Source organism: Hippocampus guttulatus, chromosome 4 (assembly GCF_054856545.1).
Source record: "Hippocampus guttulatus isolate MCC_2025c chromosome 4, RoL_Hgut_1.0, whole genome shotgun sequence".
NCBI classification, from domain to species: Eukaryota; Metazoa; Chordata; class Actinopteri; order Syngnathiformes; family Syngnathidae; genus Hippocampus; species Hippocampus guttulatus.
The window spans coordinates 15,436,216-15,455,865 of record NC_141264.1 but is presented as its reverse complement, the minus strand read 5'-3'; the positions used below and the strand labels follow the sequence as shown (position 1 = coordinate 15,455,865).

General features: G+C 42.2%; 2 protein-coding genes across 2 annotated transcripts; both read right to left on the bottom strand.

Moving 5' to 3' along the window:
- Window positions 1–2,194: 2,194 nt before the first annotated feature.
- LOC147206096 (ADP-ribosylation factor 4-like) lies at window positions 2,195–8,005 on the bottom strand. Its single transcript, XM_086109043.1, has 6 exons — window positions 7,817–8,005; window positions 7,216–7,296; window positions 7,021–7,130; window positions 4,861–4,932; window positions 3,577–3,702; window positions 2,195–3,484 (listed from the first exon to the last, which is right to left on the bottom strand). Exons 1-6 carry the CDS (start codon window positions 7,881–7,883, stop codon window positions 3,401–3,403), a joined length of 540 nt encoding a protein of 179 aa, XP_085965169.1. The 5' UTR covers window positions 7,884–8,005; the 3' UTR covers window positions 2,195–3,400.
- Window positions 8,006–15,478: 7,473 nt separating this feature from the next.
- On the bottom strand, window positions 15,479–17,374 carry LOC147206095 (galactose-specific lectin nattectin-like). The gene is made up of 7 exons (XM_086109407.1): window positions 17,230–17,374; window positions 17,038–17,100; window positions 16,892–16,919; window positions 16,668–16,753; window positions 16,357–16,488; window positions 15,831–15,942; window positions 15,479–15,760 (listed from the first exon to the last, which is right to left on the bottom strand). Exons 2-7 carry the CDS (start codon window positions 17,098–17,100, stop codon window positions 15,681–15,683), a joined length of 501 nt encoding a protein of 166 aa, XP_085965533.1. The 5' UTR covers window positions 17,230–17,374; the 3' UTR covers window positions 15,479–15,680.
- Between the last annotated feature and the right edge of the window lie 2,276 nt (window positions 17,375–19,650).

Below are 19,650 nucleotides of genomic sequence, written 5' to 3'. Positions count from 1 at the left end.
GGACCCTAAGAGCCTTCGTTGCGAACTCGATAAGGATGTGGAAAACCACACTTGAATACCAAGGTGATGCACTCTCCCCACTGCTGTTCTGCATAGGACTGAACCCCCTAAGCCAAGTAATCACCAAGACAGGCTATGGATACCGCCTCAGAAATGGAGCTACAATCAGTCACCTCCTCTACATGGATGACATAAAGCTGTATGCTAAGAGCGAAAGGGACATAGACTCCCTGATCCACACAACCAGGATCTACAGCAGCGACATCGGGATGTCATTCGGGCTTGAGAAATGTAGTCGGATGGTGACTAAGAGAGGAAAGGTAGTCCGCACTGAAGGGGTCTCACTCCCTGAAGGAACAATAGCAGACATTGAGGACAGCTACAAGTACTTCGGTATACCACAAGCCAATGGCAACCTCGAACTGGCAACAAGGAAAGCGGCTGCGGCCAAATACCTCCAGCGAGTGAGGCAAGTCCTAAGAAGCCAGCTCAATGGCAAGAATAAGACCCGGGCAATAAACAGCTATGCCCTGCCAGTGATCAGATACCCTGCAGGAATAATAAGGTGGCCAAAGGAAGAGATTCAGACCACGGACGTTAAGACCCGAAAGCTCCTAACCATGCACGGAGGGTTCCATCCCAAATCCAGCACCCTGAGACTGTATGCAAGCCTAAAGGAAGGAGGCCGGGGACTAGTGAGTGTGAGAGCCACTGTCCAGGATGAAACATCCAAGCTCCATGAATACATCAAGGAGAAGGCTCCAACGGATGGCGTACTCAGAGAATGCCTCAGACAATGGGGAACAGAAGATGAGGCGCTGGAAGAGGGACCATCATGGGAGGACAAGCCCCTACACGGGATGTACCACCGGACCATAACTGAAGTGGCCGATCTCAAGAAGTCCTATCAGTGGCTAGAGAGGGCTGGCCTGAAGGACAGCACAGAGGCACTCATCCTGGCTGCTCAAGAGCAGGCCCTGAGCACCAGAGCCATTGAGGCCCAGATAAACCACACCAGACAAGACCCAAGGTGTAGGTTGTGCAAAGAGGCACCTGAGACGATCCAACACATAACTGCAGGGTGTAAGATGCTGGCAGGGAAAGACTACATGGAACGCCATAACCAGGTGGCTGGCATAGTCTACCGAAACATCTGTGCGGAGTATGGACTGGAAACCCCAAGGTCAAAATGGGAAACACCTCCGAAGGTGGTGGAGAATGACAGAGCGGAGATCCTGTGGGACTTCCAGATCCAGACTGACAAGATGGTAATGGCGAACCAACCAGATATCGTAATCATAGATAAAGGGCAGAGGAAAGCCGTTGTAGTGGATGTAGCGGTCCCAAGTGATGGAAACATCAGAAAGAAGGAACACGAGAAACTCGAGAAATACCAAGGGCTCAGAGAGGAGCTGGAGAAAGCCTGGAAGGTAAAGGTGACAGTCGTGCCTGTGGTGGTCGGAGCACTTGGGGCAGTGACCCCCAAACTAGATGAGTGGTTGCAACAGATCCCGGGAACAACATCGGACATCAGTCCAGAAATGTGCAGTGCTGGGAACAGCAAGGATACTGCGCAGAACCCTCAAGCTTCCTGGCCTCTGGTAGAGGACCTGAGCTGAATGAGGGACGGACACCACCCGAGGGGGGGTGAGACGAGGAATTTTTACTGTAATTACACTTATACAATGTCCTTTTTTTGTTACAAATAAACTGGAAAGTAGGACATGAAACATTAGCTTAACACAGCTTTTCTCTTCGGAAATTTCACAAGCTTTAAACATCTCTCAGAGCAATGTTCGATGAATCATTCATATCGAAATGCACTGCAAACGTACCAAGACACCCGGCTGTTCCGCTATACTTTTGGCCCAAACAAGGAGAGCACCGATCAGAGGTGCAGCCAAGAGGGCCACGATCACTCTGGATGAACTGCTGAGATCCACAGCTTAAGTGGTGAACCTATTCATCACACATTGTACAAATCTGGCCTTTATGGAAGAGTGGTACAAAGATAAAGTTTGCTCTGAGGCACCGAGGAGGCAACCGGTTCAGGCTGTCCCCCGCCTACTGCCCGAAGACGGCTGGGATAGGCTCCAGCTCCCCCCACGACCCTAGTGAGCATTAAGCGGTTCGGACAATGGATGGATGGCACCGAGGAGTCACAACAGTCAAATAAGATATTTTAGTCAAAATGTAACTTTTTGGGCAAGATTTATTTGTACACATAGTTTTTTAAAATTTTTAATTTGTTGAAAAAAAAAAAAGTGCACTTCACGATAACAGTTTTCCAAGTCACTGTAACACGAATGGCACACAATGATTGTTGTGATTTTAATCTAATATTTTCCTAATCCAGTATTAGAAACCGCTCAGCGCAATGCATTGCAGTAAATTATGAATGACAGTTATACACAAAGAAACAAACCCTTTGGTAATAGTATCAATCAAAAATTAGCATTAATTTGGATTGGCTCATATTAAAGACTCCAGATAAATGCATGTTTTCTTGGAATTGAATTTGGTAACAGGAGAATTAAAATATATATATTTAAAATCTTTATTGTGAACGTATTTGTAATACACTGAAAAGCAAATTCTTGTTATAAACAATCACAAATTTTAGGTTCTGCAAGCGATTGCCGGAGTGCACACCCCCATCAACTGTTTTTCCAAAATGGAGCAAACAATGAAGTATACAGGTGTATAAAATTGTACTCAATATTATGCATTTGCTAGCAAACATTTCAAGCAAAACAAAAAACCTACTTATATGTCATCGAAACAATTTTAGCAATGACGAGACAATGAATCTTCTCTCAAACAATTGCTCGACAATTGTGTTAGTCTTGACAAATGCAAGTGCAGACCTTTGGTTGTTACATGCATTGAGGAAAACTGTTTGCACTGAAGCAGCACGTACAGAAAAATATTACAAAAAAGAAAAAAAGTCTTCTGTCTTTAAAGTAAAAAAAAGCATCTTAAGAAAGCGTGAGCGTTAAGCATGAAATAAAAAGAAAGTCGAGAAGGCACAATGTTGCTTTTTAGATCCATTCACCGGGAGGCAAAGTGGTAGAAAAACACTTCAAAGATAAATCACAGCAATGCTGGTCCGTATACGTTGACTAGAACCTCACAAAACCCAACGTCACACTACCAGACTGTAATTACTCAAGTGGTCAAACTGCATCGTTTTCATGATGACTCTCATAGATTGGTCATACAATGGAATGAAAGTAGAATGACAACCCCCGCCCAACCCCACACTTCATCTGTCAAAAGAAAAAAACCCCAAAACAAAACAAAACATACTGGCCACCAGCCATGTGTTCCGCAGCTGCAGGACCAAATGTTGAATGTTCGTGTGAAAGTTCACGCTTTCATCTGCCCGGTTGATTGGCACCTATTTGCACAGCTCCGCGGACAGCCAGTCGAGTCCTTCGTACAAGCCGGTGCCCTGGGTGGCGCAGGTCGCCTGAACGTGCCACTGCAAACAGCAGGCGAGACGATGACACGGGAGCGTACGCAATCAGCCGACGCTTTTTTTTCCACAGACAACGGCATTCCTAGGCGACTTACTTCTTTGTTCCGCATCCTGTTGAGACCTAGGTTTTCTGTGAGCTCGCCGATTGCCAGGGCGTTGGGGAGGTCCTGCTTGTTGGCAAACACCAGCAACACGGCATCTTTCAAATCTTGCTCACCCAACTGGAAGCACATACACCAAAGACTTAAACCCCATGTGTCTGAATATAATCAAACACGCTCGTCAGTGAAGCATGGTGCAAGCTGCTTCTGGAATGGGCTCACTTGTCTTTAGTGATGACGTAACTTTTGATGAGTGCAGCAGAATGAATTCTGCAGTTTACAAAACCCATTTTGTTTGGCAATTAACAGAAAAATGCACAAAAAAAACAAAGTAAATATATTGAATACATGTTTACCTCTCAAAGAAACCTCCAGAAGCAAACATTTAAAAGAGGCTGCGGGAAGGGCCTGAAAAAGCATTTGAAATGACGAACGCAACAGTCTGGAGAAGTCAGTGGGTCACAGGCTTGATGCAGTTATTACAAGTAAGAGTGATGTCACCAAGCATGACAAGTTATTCACTTCCAAGTGAATTTAAGAACATTTGTTCCAATGCTTTTCTCACTCCAAGTGGGTCCCCTCTAACAAAAGGTGCTCTGCTCTGAGTTGTTTCACTTGTCCAGATGTAGATACCATGAAATAAGAGCTGGGGTTCTGAACTTCTGTTTCAGATTCAGCTTTCCATCTCAAACCCAAAAGTATCCAACAAAAACAAAACTTTTGGAGGGGACTCTATGTGAAAACCTTGCTATTAAGGGACTGTAGCCTAACTGCAATAAGTCTTTGTAATGATGTGCAAAGATGTGTTGACACCCGGACTGTCTGACTTTGTGAGGGGTGAGGCTTCCGATTACTCGATGGACGAGTCATGAGGATAATCGATTCGAAAATGATTTGACAGTGACAACTCTGCTTCTCAGGTCAAATTTGGCACATAACAGCAAACAAAGAAATCATTCATGTGAAGTGCAGTACTACGGGATTTTTTTGTTTTTCAATATGTGCTGTTATGTTAAATTTACATTTCCCTCGATCCATTCATGTAAACAAAAACAAATTCAAGTACGTGTTTTCCTGCTTTTCTTCCCTTGTTGCCAAATAACCTTGGTCCCGCCACATTTCAACTAGTGTACGGAACAGAACTAATGTCCTGCAACCTCACTGACTGAACGTAGTCAAATTCAATCCAAAGATAATGCTCCATTTTGATAGTTACAGACACAGTCAGAGAGGTATTATTCCCATTTCTGCATGTTTCTCGGCACCCATAATACGTACCATCTTTGAGAGCTCGTCTGCAGCCTCTGCCACTCTTTCTCGGTCGTTGCTGTCCACGACAAAGATGAGTCCCTGCAAGACGAAAGCAAAATGGATTACCTTTTTGTATACGACTCTACAGCGGTGGTGGCCAACCCGCAGCTCGCGAGCCGCATGCGGCCCCAGGGCTTTCACATGACAAGCGTAGAAAACTCCTCGTCGGTGGCGCTGCCATTGAAACAACGGCACGAAGTGCAGCAGAATTTACGATGCCAACACCTATCATTAATCCTGTTACTTGACTGACATACAGGGCAACGTCAGATGACAACTGAATTTTGACTTTTAGGTCACCGCTCATGCGTGAACAAGGGTGCTAAGCGCTAAGCTAGTCAGTGAATTACCTCAGATTTTAAGGCAGTGATGCCCAATATGTTGATCGCGATCGACTAAGAGCCAGCACTCCACTCCCCCACCCCGCTGAAAAAAAAGGGGGGGGGGGTGCTTATTTCTTGTCACACTGCCATACAGACCAGCTTTGTCTAAAGCTTGTGAAATTGTTGTCAAAAACACAAGAGCAAAGACCAACCAGCCACAGCCATAAAATCTTGTTAAATCCTTCAACGTTGCCTTTGGTCTCTTGATCTCTCTGATGAATATCCTCTTGGCTAGGTGAGGTGTTGGTGGTGCCAAACGCGTTCCACTTCTTAATGATGCTCTGAACGGTACTTAGAAGGATCGACAAAACCCTTTGAAATCTTTTTGTAACCTTCAACTAACTTGTGCCTTTTAAAAATTTGATCCTGGGGTTCTTTTGAATGTGCTCTTTCCAATGATGTTGAATGAATCCTTTCACCACTATGTTCTACGAGTGGTGAAATTTTCCAAGAAAAAAAAAAAAGGTTTATTCTAAAGCAGGGGCGTCAAAGTCCAGTTCTCGAGGACCGCTTTCCTGCATGTTTTCCCATCTCTCCCTGCTGCAGCACACCTGAATTCAAATGATGAGCTCATCAGCAAGCTCTCTAGGAACCTGATTGCAACTCAGGAAAACATGTGATGAAAGCAACCCCTGAAGACTGGAGTTTGGCAACCCTGTTCTAGAGTAATCAAAACCACTGCAATTCATTTCAAGTGGGGTGCAATTGGCCCGGTGTTTGATCTGGAAGTTGAATGGTTGCCGCAGAGTAAGTTTATAAGGGTCTCCACAAGGGCCGATCACTTAGCCCAGGGGTGTCCAAAGTCGGTCCTCAGGTGCCGCCGTCCTGCCTGTTTTCCAGCTCTCTTGGCAGCAACACACCTGATTCAAATAATCAGGGTCGTTCTAATGCTGCTTCAGAGCTGGCTGATGAGCCATCATCTGAATCAGGTGTCTTGTAGCCGGGAGAGCTGGAAAACAGGCAGGACGGTGGCCCCTGAGGACCGACTTTGGACACCCCTGACTTAGCCGAATCAGGTACTGTATTTGATTTACTAATTCTTAATTAATTATTATGCGCACAGAGTTGAAATAAGTTTGATTTAATTTGTTGTAAATTCCAAGGTGTAAAGTGACAAAAGGTCAAGTGTTTCACAGGGTGTGATGATTTTCTATATGCACTATCGTAATACAAATTTGTTTTGACAGATTGGAAAGAGTCTGTGACTTTCGGTGTTACATTACCTGACGTGTGTATCCCGACTGCGTTTATGTATGAATAGTCGTTATTTGATGGAACACTTCATGCTGATTTCCTGCTTGCATGTCAATGCGATTTTACAGTGACTTTACTATTAACACACTGGCAATGTTTTTGTTTTTTGGAACAAAGCATGTCTTGCATTTAAATATAGAATGCTACAATGTGTGTAAATATGTTTGTTGACGGTTTAGTTTTACAACAAACTCTAGCTGGGGCACCATTAAGCGGTTTGAAACACGCAGGCAAAATCAGACGCTTGCTGTGCAAGTATCATGTTAAATTCAGGGTACTTTAACAACATCGGGAACTTGCATACACACCATGCCGTTTAACACGTTTATCAGTTTTCTTTGATAATATCGTCTTTAAGAACGAGATAATCCAAAATCAAACCCACAATTAGATTTCAATGAATTACCCAGCCCTATATGCAGGTGTGTGTTATACCGGCTGCTACTTGGATTCTCCATTTCACTTATGCCCCCCACCAAATTCCTCATACCTGTGTGTTCTGGAAGTAATGTCGCCACAGGGGTCTGATCTTGTCCTGGCCACCCACATCCCATACGGTGAAACTGATGTTCCTGTATTCCACCGTCTCCACATTGAAACCTGATCACAAGGAGAGAATGTAACCGCAGACCTTAGCACAAAATGACGCACTGATATAACAACTCATTAAAGACGTCTTTTTTACCTATAGTTGGGATGGTAGTTACGATCTCACCAAGCTTCAGCTTGTATAGAATGGTAGTTTTTCCAGCAGCATCCAGACCAACTATGGGAGAACGTTGTGAAATGACACAAGTTACGACATCTGGATGACGACAACATATGAATTGTTACGTAATAGAGCAAGTCGAGCTAACAGAATGTGCCGGTTGGTTTCAAGTAACAGGAAAGTTTCATTTTCTAAAATCACATAATTTAAGCGATCCAGATGAACGAGAACGACAAATGTCTGGAGAAAAATGGCGAAAACAGCTATAGTTGGACAGGTAGTGTGAAAAAAAAGTTGGGGGAAAAAACTACATTCAAAATTGACGGATGATCAAGATTGCGTCAAATTATCCCCGAGAAAGCCAAAAAACTCCTTCGAAAATGAGCTATACGTACAAAGCGATTCTACTGTCATTTGTTTCACTTTCTACAACACCATAGTAAACCCCCATGGTTTATCTTTTAATACGACCATCTGTTTGCATTTCTGACCGTAAACATTTGCAAACCTCTAGTAGAACTTCTGAGACTAGCTTAGCGTGTGGCTAAACTCAACCAAGCCCTTTTTTTTAACTCACCCATTAAAATCCTCATTTGTTTTTTGCCAAAAAGTCGACCAAAGATTGTAGATATGGTCAGCCCCATGACTGCTGAGTGATGTTTGATTCCTTCGCGAAGACCCTTCAACAGAGGTAAACGTGTCAGAAATGTTCGAGTTTCTTCTTCCCAAGACTCCGGACCAACTGCCACGTCCGGGACAACGTGGAACGCGAGACGTCATCCTCCGCTATGGGGTTTATTTGCGGCTGGCAAACTATCTTAAAATTGAAATACCGCCACCAACCGGACTGGAGTGTGACATGGGCAAAAGTGCAGGAAATAAAAAGAAAAGCAAAAAATACAAAAGAAAGAGAGAACCCCCCCCAACCATATCACACTACATTCTGCGAGGAAGCGAATTATGTTGACAGACCTCATGAATGGGATGTGAAGAAAAAACAAATTTCCTTGACTTTAAAAGCAATGCTTGGAAAACCCTTTAAAATGACATTTCTATATCTTGTGTAAGAAGGAGAAGCTTTTTGTACGGTGTGCGCCGTTGGCAAACGTGTACATGGATGAAAATGCGCCACCTGTGTTGCTTTCATTTACCTGGAAAATGACATTTAAAAAAAAGAGCTTCTTTGCAAAAAATAAAAATAAAAAACAAAACTGCGTTATCTCGTTATCTTTGGGAGGGAACGCAAATCTTTGTGTTTTGCAAGGGAATTCAAAGGTTTTTTAAAAAAAAATTCTTCCATGTTACCTTATCGACTATATATTTAAAAAAAACACCTGACAAACTTATTCAAAATGTTTAATGCAAATGTTATTTTTTGGTTTTTTTCCAAAAAGCGAACTTATATATATATATATATATATATACACATACCTGTCAACTTTTCGGAGCGCCAACCTGTATAAACTACCAAAAAAATCCCTATAAAGAGCAAAAAATCCTTATAACATACCAAAGCATTTTATATGTCAAAATAACGGCAGAAAAAACCCCCCCAAGAAATTTTCAATGATATTTATTGTAGATCTCCATGATACAATGTCTGGTTAATGTCTAATCATCATTCTACTTCGTGGCATTACTGTGTTCAGAGTTGTATTCCTATGTTACTTTTTTCACCAACTCCAAATCATTTGGAGTTGGTGAAAAAAAACGGAAATTTTCAGAATCCGTATGATTTGTGCGATACGGCCATATACGTAAGATTCACCACAAAATCCGTATGAACTATGGCTAAACCGTATGAGTTGACAGGTATGATATATATATATATATATATATATATATATACACAGTACTGTTTATTTTTTTTCTATTGTAAAACGTTGGGAGATGCAATAATAGTAATTATGTTAACTGTTTTGTTCAGCGCTTTGTTACAGCTGGTGCTGTTGTGAAAGCGCGAAATAAATCAGCATGTATTGTATTGTATTGTATTGTATGTCATGAGTCCACTAGTCGGCAGTATAGCCTTATATTGCAGTTTATAGAACCTTCAACGTGTTGCGTTAGTCCAGGAACAACCAGGTGTGTGCTGGGCCAAGGGAGGAATACACGTGATAAAATAAAACATCCGCTTAAAACCAGACAACAAAGACTACCAAAAACAACCACATAAAAGAGCAAATTAAATTTTGAAAAATAAAACTAAAAAGATTGCGAAGGTCAAGGCTGAGACACATGACTGAGCACAGTGGACCAGAGTGACCCAGCTTACAGCCACAGAGACTCCACCACAGGGGCCATTCCAAGCCAGGCAGACGGAGGAATTTATTGTGCACCTTGGTGGTCTCCTGAGGTTTTTCTAGAATGGAACAACCTCATCTGCGTTGCCGTTATCTTTGTGACAAGGTGCCAATTGTCCAGCATACACACCATTTGACTTGCGTTGACATGTCTGTAGCCTAGTCTCCATAAATTACAGTGCCAAAATGAAAAAAAAAAATTCTCATTGAGTATTTAATTAATTTAATTAACTCAGACTTGCCTGTGGTTGCCTGTGCTGTGTGGATGTGGGCGCGAGGCCAACTCTATTTTAATGACATCAGCACAGCTGCATGTAATAAATGCCTTGACTCCAGACGATGCTATTCAGTGAGTAGAAGTGTGTGGGTGTGTATGTGCGAGACAAACAGCAGCCAAAAAGAGTGCATATATATTAGCCTGATTGATCCTACAAAGCCTGATCGATCCTACAAAGGTAAAAGTTGCTTTTTGCTTTTGTTTTGTTTTTTCTGCCGCAGTTATCACGAACAGCTGTGTGCTCTCTCTCTCTCCCCAGCAGCTGTGTGCTTCTCTAATGTCGATCCATCCATCCATTTTCTGATCCGCTTTATCCTGACAAGGGTCGCTGCTGGAGCGTATCCCAGCCATCTTCGGGCAGTAGGTGGGGGACACCCTGAACAGGTTGCCGGCCAATTGCAAGGCACACAGAGACGAACAACCAACTATCCAGGCTCACATTCACACCTAGCGACAATTTATAGTCCTCCATGAATCTGCCATGCATGTTTTTGGAATATGGGATGAAACCGGAGTACTCAGAGAAAAAACACATAGGCACGGGCACAACACGCAACCTCCACACGCGAAGGCCAGAGCCAGGATCGAACCATGAACCTTTGCACCGTGAAGGCGACGTATGAACCACTAGATCACAATACCGCCTGTTAACTCATTCACTCCCAAAGACGTTTTTAAACGTCTTTTCAGACTTGGTCCAGAATTGGCTGGTACTGAATGAGTTAATGTAGATAGTATCCAAAAATAATGTTAACATGTTCATGTCTCATTGTGACCAAACAAAACTTAAGGAAAAAAAATCTGTGCTGTATGTTGTACAGAGAGCATATTTGACAATAAAGATGACCTTGACCTTGACTTGAAAAAGATTACAAATTGAATAACTAACAAAGTAATGAACTGACTAAATAAATAAATAAATAAGGGGAGAAAACCAAACAAACAAAAACATAACCTGAGCACCTCTGCCCGAGTGTCTCTATTGGGTCACTTTTGCCAGTCCCAAGCCCAAGTTGGAATTGTGACAATAAGAGAAACAAGAATCGACAGAAGAAAATTTATTTGGAATTTAAAACCTTTTTAAGGTGTTTGTTTTTTTTGACTCACCTTTTATCTCTCCCACAACGTTAAGCCTCTCCTTCAGCGTCCATTACAGTATGCACATGGTCAATAATGCAATATAGTGTCATTGAGTGACTTCTCGCAACTTTGAGGCTTACTGAGGCGTTGGCAACACTGCTTTCTCCGGCTTCTTCCTGCACATGCATGGCAGGTTAATGGACACACATAAATCAGGGGTGTCAACTTGATTTTTGTCACCGGCCACATTGTATTTACAGTTTCCCAAGGAGGACTGTTATGCAGTGAAACCATATAAAATTTTAATTACCTCCTCATATTATTACAAATACAGTGCACAACAAAGGGATGGATAATTAGTTTTGAAATCAGAATTCAAGAATCATGGTTTGTTCAACTATTGTTTACATTACTGTAAATAAAGGTTTTGACAACCAGGAAAGGCATTCAATAACTCAATGTTATTATTGTTTCCATTTTGATACTGATTTGAGCAAGCATCATAGAAGTTGACATGTTTGATTTGCTATCGCGGGCTGCTTATAATGTTATCATGGGCCATGAGTGGCCCCCGGGCCTTGAGTTTGACACAGTGCTTTAAATTGTCGTAGGTGAAGCAACCTCGAACAATATTATGTAGGGCGTGGCTCCTCTACAGGAGGTTGCCATGTTTTCCTGCTAAGGATACTTGAAGGAGAAAAACTTAGTGGACATAGAGCCTAAACATCGTGACGACCACCTGTCAGGTTTCGGTTTGTGACCAACAGGTGGCACTGTGGGGCTTTTACCTGCAGCTGCACACCTGTTGGTTAGGTAATTAGTGGCTGTAAAAGGACTTCCGGCCGACTACTCATTGTCGGGTCATGGCTGTTTGTCATGGCTGCTACTGTCATGTTTGTTTCAGTCAGGTTTTGGTCATTGTTATGTTTTATCTTCAGTCATGTGTTTTGTTTGATCCTTTGGACTTTGTTTGTTAAGGATTTAGTTTTCCTGTTTTTATGCAATTCATCAAGTACAACCTGCTCCTCTCTCGTGCCTGCTTTTTGGGGTCCACCACCACCACAACGCAACGTGACACCACCTATGTTTGCACTTTGTCACTTCATGACATCTCTGCTGTAAAAAAATAAGTTTGGTCTCTCTGACGCTCCGTAGTGTAGGTGCTTCAAAATGCACCGATTTAGGTTATTTGATTCTATTGGTTTACCATTAGTTTACCGTTAGATGGCGCTAAATTCTACGCACTGTATCTTTTTTCATGCACTGATTGTCTTCAATCATCTGGTCTCTCATGGACTGGCGAATACTTGCAAACGTATCAAATGTAGAGTGTTTGTCATGGTTTGTTCAAGGTTGCAAAGATGGTCGCACGCTCTTTTACTTGGCCAAGACAATTTTTCTTGTCGCCCAAAAATTGTGAACATGATCAGATTTCTTGGCGAAAGATAAACTTTTGGGAATAAGTTAAGACTGTCTGTGAATGTCCTTGTGACCGTTAACAAACCTTGATGAAAACTCTACATTCGCCAAACATTCAAAAGCAAAATTTAGGTTATGAATACATGAAAGACAACCAACCATAACAATACAGTAATGACAAGCATATACTGTACGTCTAACTGCCAGAATGAGGTGCAATGTTCCCATGGCTCGAGAGTTGCTCAATCCTTGTGACTGGAGCCTCACGACTGGAGCAGCAGACAGGTGCATCTCGGTGGCCGAGAACCAAATAGTCGGTTGGCAGAGCTGGAGAGAGAGAGAGAGTTAGGTGGATGGGTGATCCCTTTGTCTTTAAAAAGTCAAACATTTTGATGACATTTCCACCTTGAAAAGCTCCAGCACCGAACTGAAGGAATATGCCTTGTACAAATCTTATCAGACATGTAAAGAATTAGGTTATTTTTTCCTTCAAATTGCATCACAGTGACTTAAAACATAATTTGCTCCATGTGTTGCTCAATGGATTGTCCATTAATGCCATCATCATCCCATCCCCTATGTATTGAATTGACCAATAAACCTGATGAAAATCTATTTTTCTTTTTTTCTTTGTTCTTTTTTTCATCAAATGTGGAAAGAAATTTAATAGTGGTTAGAATTGTGGTCATGCATTGTCAAGCATTGTTGTGCCTCATAATGAATGAAATGAATTACATATCAAGCAATTTCTCCGGTTTCCTCCCACATTCCAAAAACATGCATGACAGGTTAATGGAACACTCGAAATTGTCACAAGGTGTAAGTGTGAGCGCGCATGGTTGTTCGTCTCTGTGTGTCCTGCGATTGGCTGGCAACCGGTTTAGGGTGTCCCCCGGCTGCTGCCCGAAGACAGCTGGGACAGGCTCCAGCACCCTCCGTGACCCTTGTGAGGACAAAGAGGATCAGAAAATGGATGGATGGAACATCTATTTTTCTTTTTGTCTTTGTTTTCTTCTTTTTTTTCATCAAATGTGGAAAGAAATTTAATAGTGGTTAGAATTGTGGTCATGCATTGTCAAGCATTGTTGTGTCTTCATTATCATTTTCCGAACCGCTTGATCCTCACTAGGGTCGCGGGGGGTGCTGGAGCCTATCCCAGCCGTCTTCGGGCAGTAGGCGGGGACACCCTGAATCAGTTGCCAGCCAATCGCAGGGCACACAGAGACGAACAACCATTCACGCCCACACTCACACCTAGGGACAATTTAGAGCGTCCAATCAGCCTGCCATGCATGTTTTTGGAATGTGGGAGGAAACCGGAGCACCCGGAGAAAACCCACGCAGGCCCGGGGAGAACATGCAAACTCCACACAGGGAGGCCGGAGCTGGAATCGAACCCGGTACCTCCGCACTGTGAAGCCGACGTGCTAACCACTGGACTACCGGGCCGCCCTCTTCATTATCATAATGAATGAAATTAAGATAAGATAAGATAACCTTTATTTGTCCCACACTGGGGAAATTTGCAGTCTACAGCAGCAAAATTGTGTGTGTGTGTGGGGGGGGGGGGGGGCTAGAAAAGAAAAAAACAAAGTGTTGCATGCACAAAATAAGTAAATGTTTCAGAAAAAGAACTGTACACAGTATATATAAGTTAATATAAGTTGCATATATGGATCTTATGCATACCGGTACATAAGGTGGCCGTGCGATTTACAATGGTTACATTTAATTAACATTACAGTTAATTACATTCTTTCATTTTCCGAACCGCTTTATCACTAGGGTCGCGGGGGGTGCTGGAGCCTATCCCAGCTGTCTTCAGGCAGTAGGCGGGAGACACCCTGAACCGGTTGCCAGCAATCGCAGGGCACACAGAGACGAACAACCACCCGCGCTCACACTCAAACCAAGGGACAATTTAGAGCATAATGTCAAAGTGCCGGCCCGTGGCAAATGTTTTCAGTGGCCCCTGGGATGATATTGATTTATTATTAGAACTGGCCCGCGGACTGCAGCAAGCCGGGAGCCCGCAGATCTTTTAAACGCACCAAAATTACATTTCCCACAATGCAACGGTGACACACCAAGCAGTGGCCGCTTTATTTCAATATTAGTGCAGCAGTCGTTCGCATAGCAGTGACGTTAGCTTGCAGATACCCATCAAAAATTACAAAACGGAAGATGGACACTGAGAACCGGGGGTTTGAAACAAGGTGAGAGTCGGAGTACATGTTCATGGATGTAGCTGGAAAACCTGTGTGTCTTCTGTGTGGAGAAAGTGTGGCGGTATTGAAAGAGTGTAATCTGAGATGACATCATGAAACGAAACGCGAACAAAAACAAGAATATGGACATGGAGGGAGGGGGGGGGATTTCATTAAAAACTGTATACTTAAAGTTTGTGACGAAGTTTGCCCCGAAAAAAAGCAACTCTTTTTAAACGTGAGCATGAGCAGAAACGCAATTGCTGAGCGAGTAGAGCAGTTGTCCATTTATCTAAAAGAGCAGCTTGTGAAAAACGGAAAAGATGTCATCGCATATTCCTTGGCTGTGGATGAGAACGCTGAAGTTTCAGACGTTGCCCAGTTGTCAATTTTCATCCGCGGAGTGGACTCCAGCCGAAGGGTGACAGGAGTTTTTGGCTTTACATCCTATGCATGAAAAAGATACGGCAGTGGGGGCTGCGCAGTTTTCCCGTTTCCTCCCCGACACAGTGGCCCAGCTGCGCATGCAGGCTGATCAAATGTTGTTGAAAGTTTGGCAGCACATACCTGTGTGAACAACTACTTTCTTTGATGAAGCTGAACAAAACATCACACAGAAGTCGACTTACTGCTGAACACCTTCACTCAATTTTGAGGATTTGCTCAGCTCAGAGCCTGACCCCAAATATCGATGAACTTGTAGAAAAGATAAGACACCACCGAGTATCAGCCTCAGCCTCAAAGAAGTGAATATTGCTGTGTATTTGTAGTTGTGATTGTGAGCGCGAATGGTTGTTTTTCTGTTTGTGCCCTGCCATTGGCTGGCAACCGCGACCCTCATGAGGATAAGCGGATTCGAAAATGGATGAATGAATGAACATTTCAAGCGACAGACTGACCAAATTTCTAATGGAGCGTTACAGGAATAAAAGGACAAACATGTTTTGTTGCAGACAGATTTCTTTATTGAACAGAGAGATGCTCTTTGACATTGCCAATGTGTTGTCAATCACAGGTGAGCGTTGTGAGAAAAAGAGAAGTTTGTAGTCAACCCATCAACAAATAAAGACACCACAAAGGTTTGATGCTGTCTCATTGAGTCATCATGATTAGCAAACTCCATTGTGATAGAAGACAGCATGTTAAGATGAGCGGTTAGTGGTGGGTGCGGTGCACTTCCTTGATGCAAACATATACGTTGCTGTCTGTGCAGGCGTCGGTGTCCCACAGTCCATCTTTTAGAAAAAAAATGTGTAAGCATAAAAGTACTGTTCTGAACAAACTTTGATGACTGATTTCACTTACCATTCTCAGCAATAACCACACAGTCACCAACAGTGCCGTCAGGCTGTGAATTTGTTCCATCGAAATTAAGGAAAGTCTGGTCTGAGCCATCAGTCCATATGTAGTCATCATCCTGGAAGAAAGAGTCACTTTTGAATCGGTCACATGAAGACAACGACTGGTTTGCATGCACATCTGGTGTTCGTTGGTCACAAATGGCAAAACTGATGTTTGATGTCACAATAGATTTTGGGGTAGGGGGTTGGAGAGTAAGGTCAGGGGACTGCAATGTTCAAGAATTTATCCTTAAAGAAAACTCGATTGGGTAACAAAGGTGAACTCAAGTCCTCCCCGGTGAATATTTGACAAATGTCAACAGCTATGGTATATTCTCTTCTTATGAAGTACTATACTCCCCACCTCCTTCCTACAAGCTGGTGACAAGATGGAGTCTGGAGGACACGTTTATTTTCAATGCGACAAAAGTACTCCTGAAATACAAGAGACAGGATTTAATCAAAAGTATTTCTGTCGGTCAATGTTTCACCTCAATCGCGTCATGTAATCCAATCCAGCCTTGGTTTTCATCACCACCGGCTCGAATCAGTTCAAGAACAAGTGCATTTTCCAAGCCATTGTGGATGGAGACCAGATTCCCACGCAGAATGTTGCAGACGGCCTGATGGAAAAAACAAAAACAAAATAAAAAACACCCAGCAATAACCGTGAATTTCACTTATTTCGCTCTGTCAGCCAGTTGGCAAGATATTTTGACTCTAAAACCAAAGGCAGATGAATAACTGATTATGATAGCGCTAAACTCATTGGGAACTACATTACGAGTATTTCTTTGCATACCTCTGCATCTGCAAAGGTCCTTGCTTCATCTTCATAGATGTAACAATGACAGTCCAACTGAGTCCACCCTTTTGGACAATCATTATCTGCAGTCCAATGGTTGTTTCAGGAAGAAAACATGACAAGTTTAATCAAATCAGGTGTCTATGCTGACAAAACTTGGAAAACAATGTTCATTTGGAAAAATAAAATAAAATAAATAGTAAAGAGTCAAAGCTACCAACTTTTCAAATAACTCATAGGGTAAGACCACTGTGAAGGAGAAAAGCACATTGTTAAAATCCGACTGCAGAACAGTAACAGACAAAATATTAATACAGGAAACATTGTAGTATGTGGATTAGAGTCAGTGAGTGACATATTGACTTACAAATCCAGAAATGAGTCCGCAGATCCCATAAAGGAGGAACAACAAGCGAAGAGCAAATGTCATCTGCAATGAAAGAAACATATACAAAATATTTCAAACAACATTTACAACCAACCAGCTGAAGCAAAAAAATGCCGTGAACATTGCAATGAGTTTCCAAAGAAGGATGAAAAGTTGTTGTGCAAAAGTTACCTTTGCAGTCGTGATGCTTGATGCAGAGAAAGATGATGAGCCGCTTTATATATGCTCTGTTGACAGTCTCGGAATGTTGAAAATGCAGATTATGTTGACTTCTGTGACACGCGATCATGAGAAGAAAAAGGAACTTAAGTCAAAGATGTAACCAATAATGAAGTAGAACAGCTTGTGTCACTCTTCTGCCTTTGCCATAAGCACAGGTGTCAAACTCAAGGCCTGGGGGCCAGATCCGGCCCACCACATCATTTTACGTGGCCCGCCAAAGCAAATCATGCATGTCAACTTCCATGATCCCTGCTCAAATCTGTACCAAAATGTCAAATTGTCACACGTAAATAAATAATGTTGAGATTTTGCAATCATTTTGTTACCCAGTTTGCACTCACTTGAACGATAACTGAATAAACTATTATAGTTGACTGCTCTCAAAACTAGTAATGCATCAATTTGTTGTGTACAAGTATTAACACGATGAGATAATTAAACATTTATTTGGTTTCACTGTCATAACGGCCCTCCGAGGGAAGACGTAGCTCCAAAGTGGCCTGCGACAGAAATGAGTTTGACACCCCTGCCATACTGATTTTGGGCCAAAGTAAGTCGCTGCAATCAAATTTGCTACATTTCTGCCTGGGAGAAAGAGAAGGACGGACATATGGACACATTTCACGTGTGACTGAATGAACAACGTGTCGCTGTGTAAACCACATGGACCGATTATGACTGTGAAAGGCACAACAAACTCCACAAACAAAACAAGTGACCTCGCTCGAGACCGATGCATCGCGGTAACAGAGAAAGAGCAACATTTGCTCAGAATGAATAGAAGGAAATAAATAGGTGGGATGCTATGGTGACACTCACAGCAGGGAAAATTGTTACATTAAATGAGGTTTCTGTTTACTGGTGCTCTTTATGCTGAGAGAGAGCACACTTGCGTTTTTTAAGCAGGGATTTATTATTATTATCATTTTTTAATGATTTCTGGTCAAATAATTTGAATGTAAAATGGAGAGTTACACATACAATACCTTTATGGTTGCAAATGTACCGTGATGTTTTCAGGCGATGTTATTGTTACTGAAATGTTTTTTTTCCCCCAATAACTTAAAAATATGTCATTATGATTGAAATGCTCGTGGTTTTATATTTTTTTCATTTTTTGCTGTTGTTGTTTTTGTTTTCAAATATTCAAATTGAGGTTTTTCGTGCTCAGATGGACGGAGTGAAAGAAGCTCATTCAACTGGATCGGTTGCATGCCAATCAAGCGAGCATAATTGTGTTTACTGGAGAAGTTTTGTGCTTGAGCGTATGGGGGGTTTATGTCATGGGTGTGTCATCAATGGGAAGGTAAAGTTCCTGAGTGCTTGCCGAAACTCAAAGGAGGTTCTTGTCAAAAGATGCAGTAATTGCAGTTTGCTGATGACACTCAGGAATTTATCGTGTCATAAAATGGTTCCCCCGCCCCTACACCCTGTGATTTGTGAATGTTGTACTGTTGATGTGTCAAGTATTCAGAGAAATCCAGTTTGACAGTGTGTTTTCAGTCAGTGCTTTTCAGCTGTGCGCTGTTCCCAGAATACATTTTACTGGAACTTCTTAATTTCGTTTCATTCTTTGTAAATTCCGTCGAGTGAAATGTTTTAAACTTTTGTGTTTATCTAAATTGTTGTCATTTTTAGTTGACTGCATTTTATGGCATTTTAGTTCTACCAGAGCGAGTTGTTAAGATTTGGGGAACTTGTGGAATGGCTCTGAAAATGAAGTGCTCACATATATCTACATAATAAATCTCTCTTACTTTGTTCAAAACGATTTTTAAAACAAGAGTGATGGAAAAATATTCAGGGATAAGTATTTGCGAGCTGACGAAACAAATTTTTGACGCTTTGGAGGTGGATTTTTTTCCTCCCCCATTCTTGCTTGCTGTACAGCAAGGGGTGTGCCAAACTCATTTTTGTCACGGGCCACTTTGGAGTTACGTCTTCCCACGGAAGGCCGTTCTGACAGTGAAAATGAACGAATGTTTATGGAATCATTTCATCGTATAATTACTTCAACTATCTGTTTGTTCAATTAGGTTGAACCTTTCTTCTTTTTGCCGACAACGGTCTCTTTTGGTGAAGAGAAAAAGTCTTACCGACAGTTTCGGCTGTCACTTCAATCTTTGTCGAACCTTTCACTGCTTCCTTGTGATGAATCTGGCATCTGAGTGCGTTTTAAGTCAGAGCTGGGATTGACCTCAATGTCGAATTACCAACGTTCGAATTACAAAGGCAGAAAAGAAGAAAGTGACCTCCATGCTATTCTTTCAAGAACTGTTGGACAAAAATGAGACATGTTTGTCTGACATCGGAATTATCGTAAAATCCTGTGAATAATTAATAATTATGTATAACGTGCGACCCCAAATA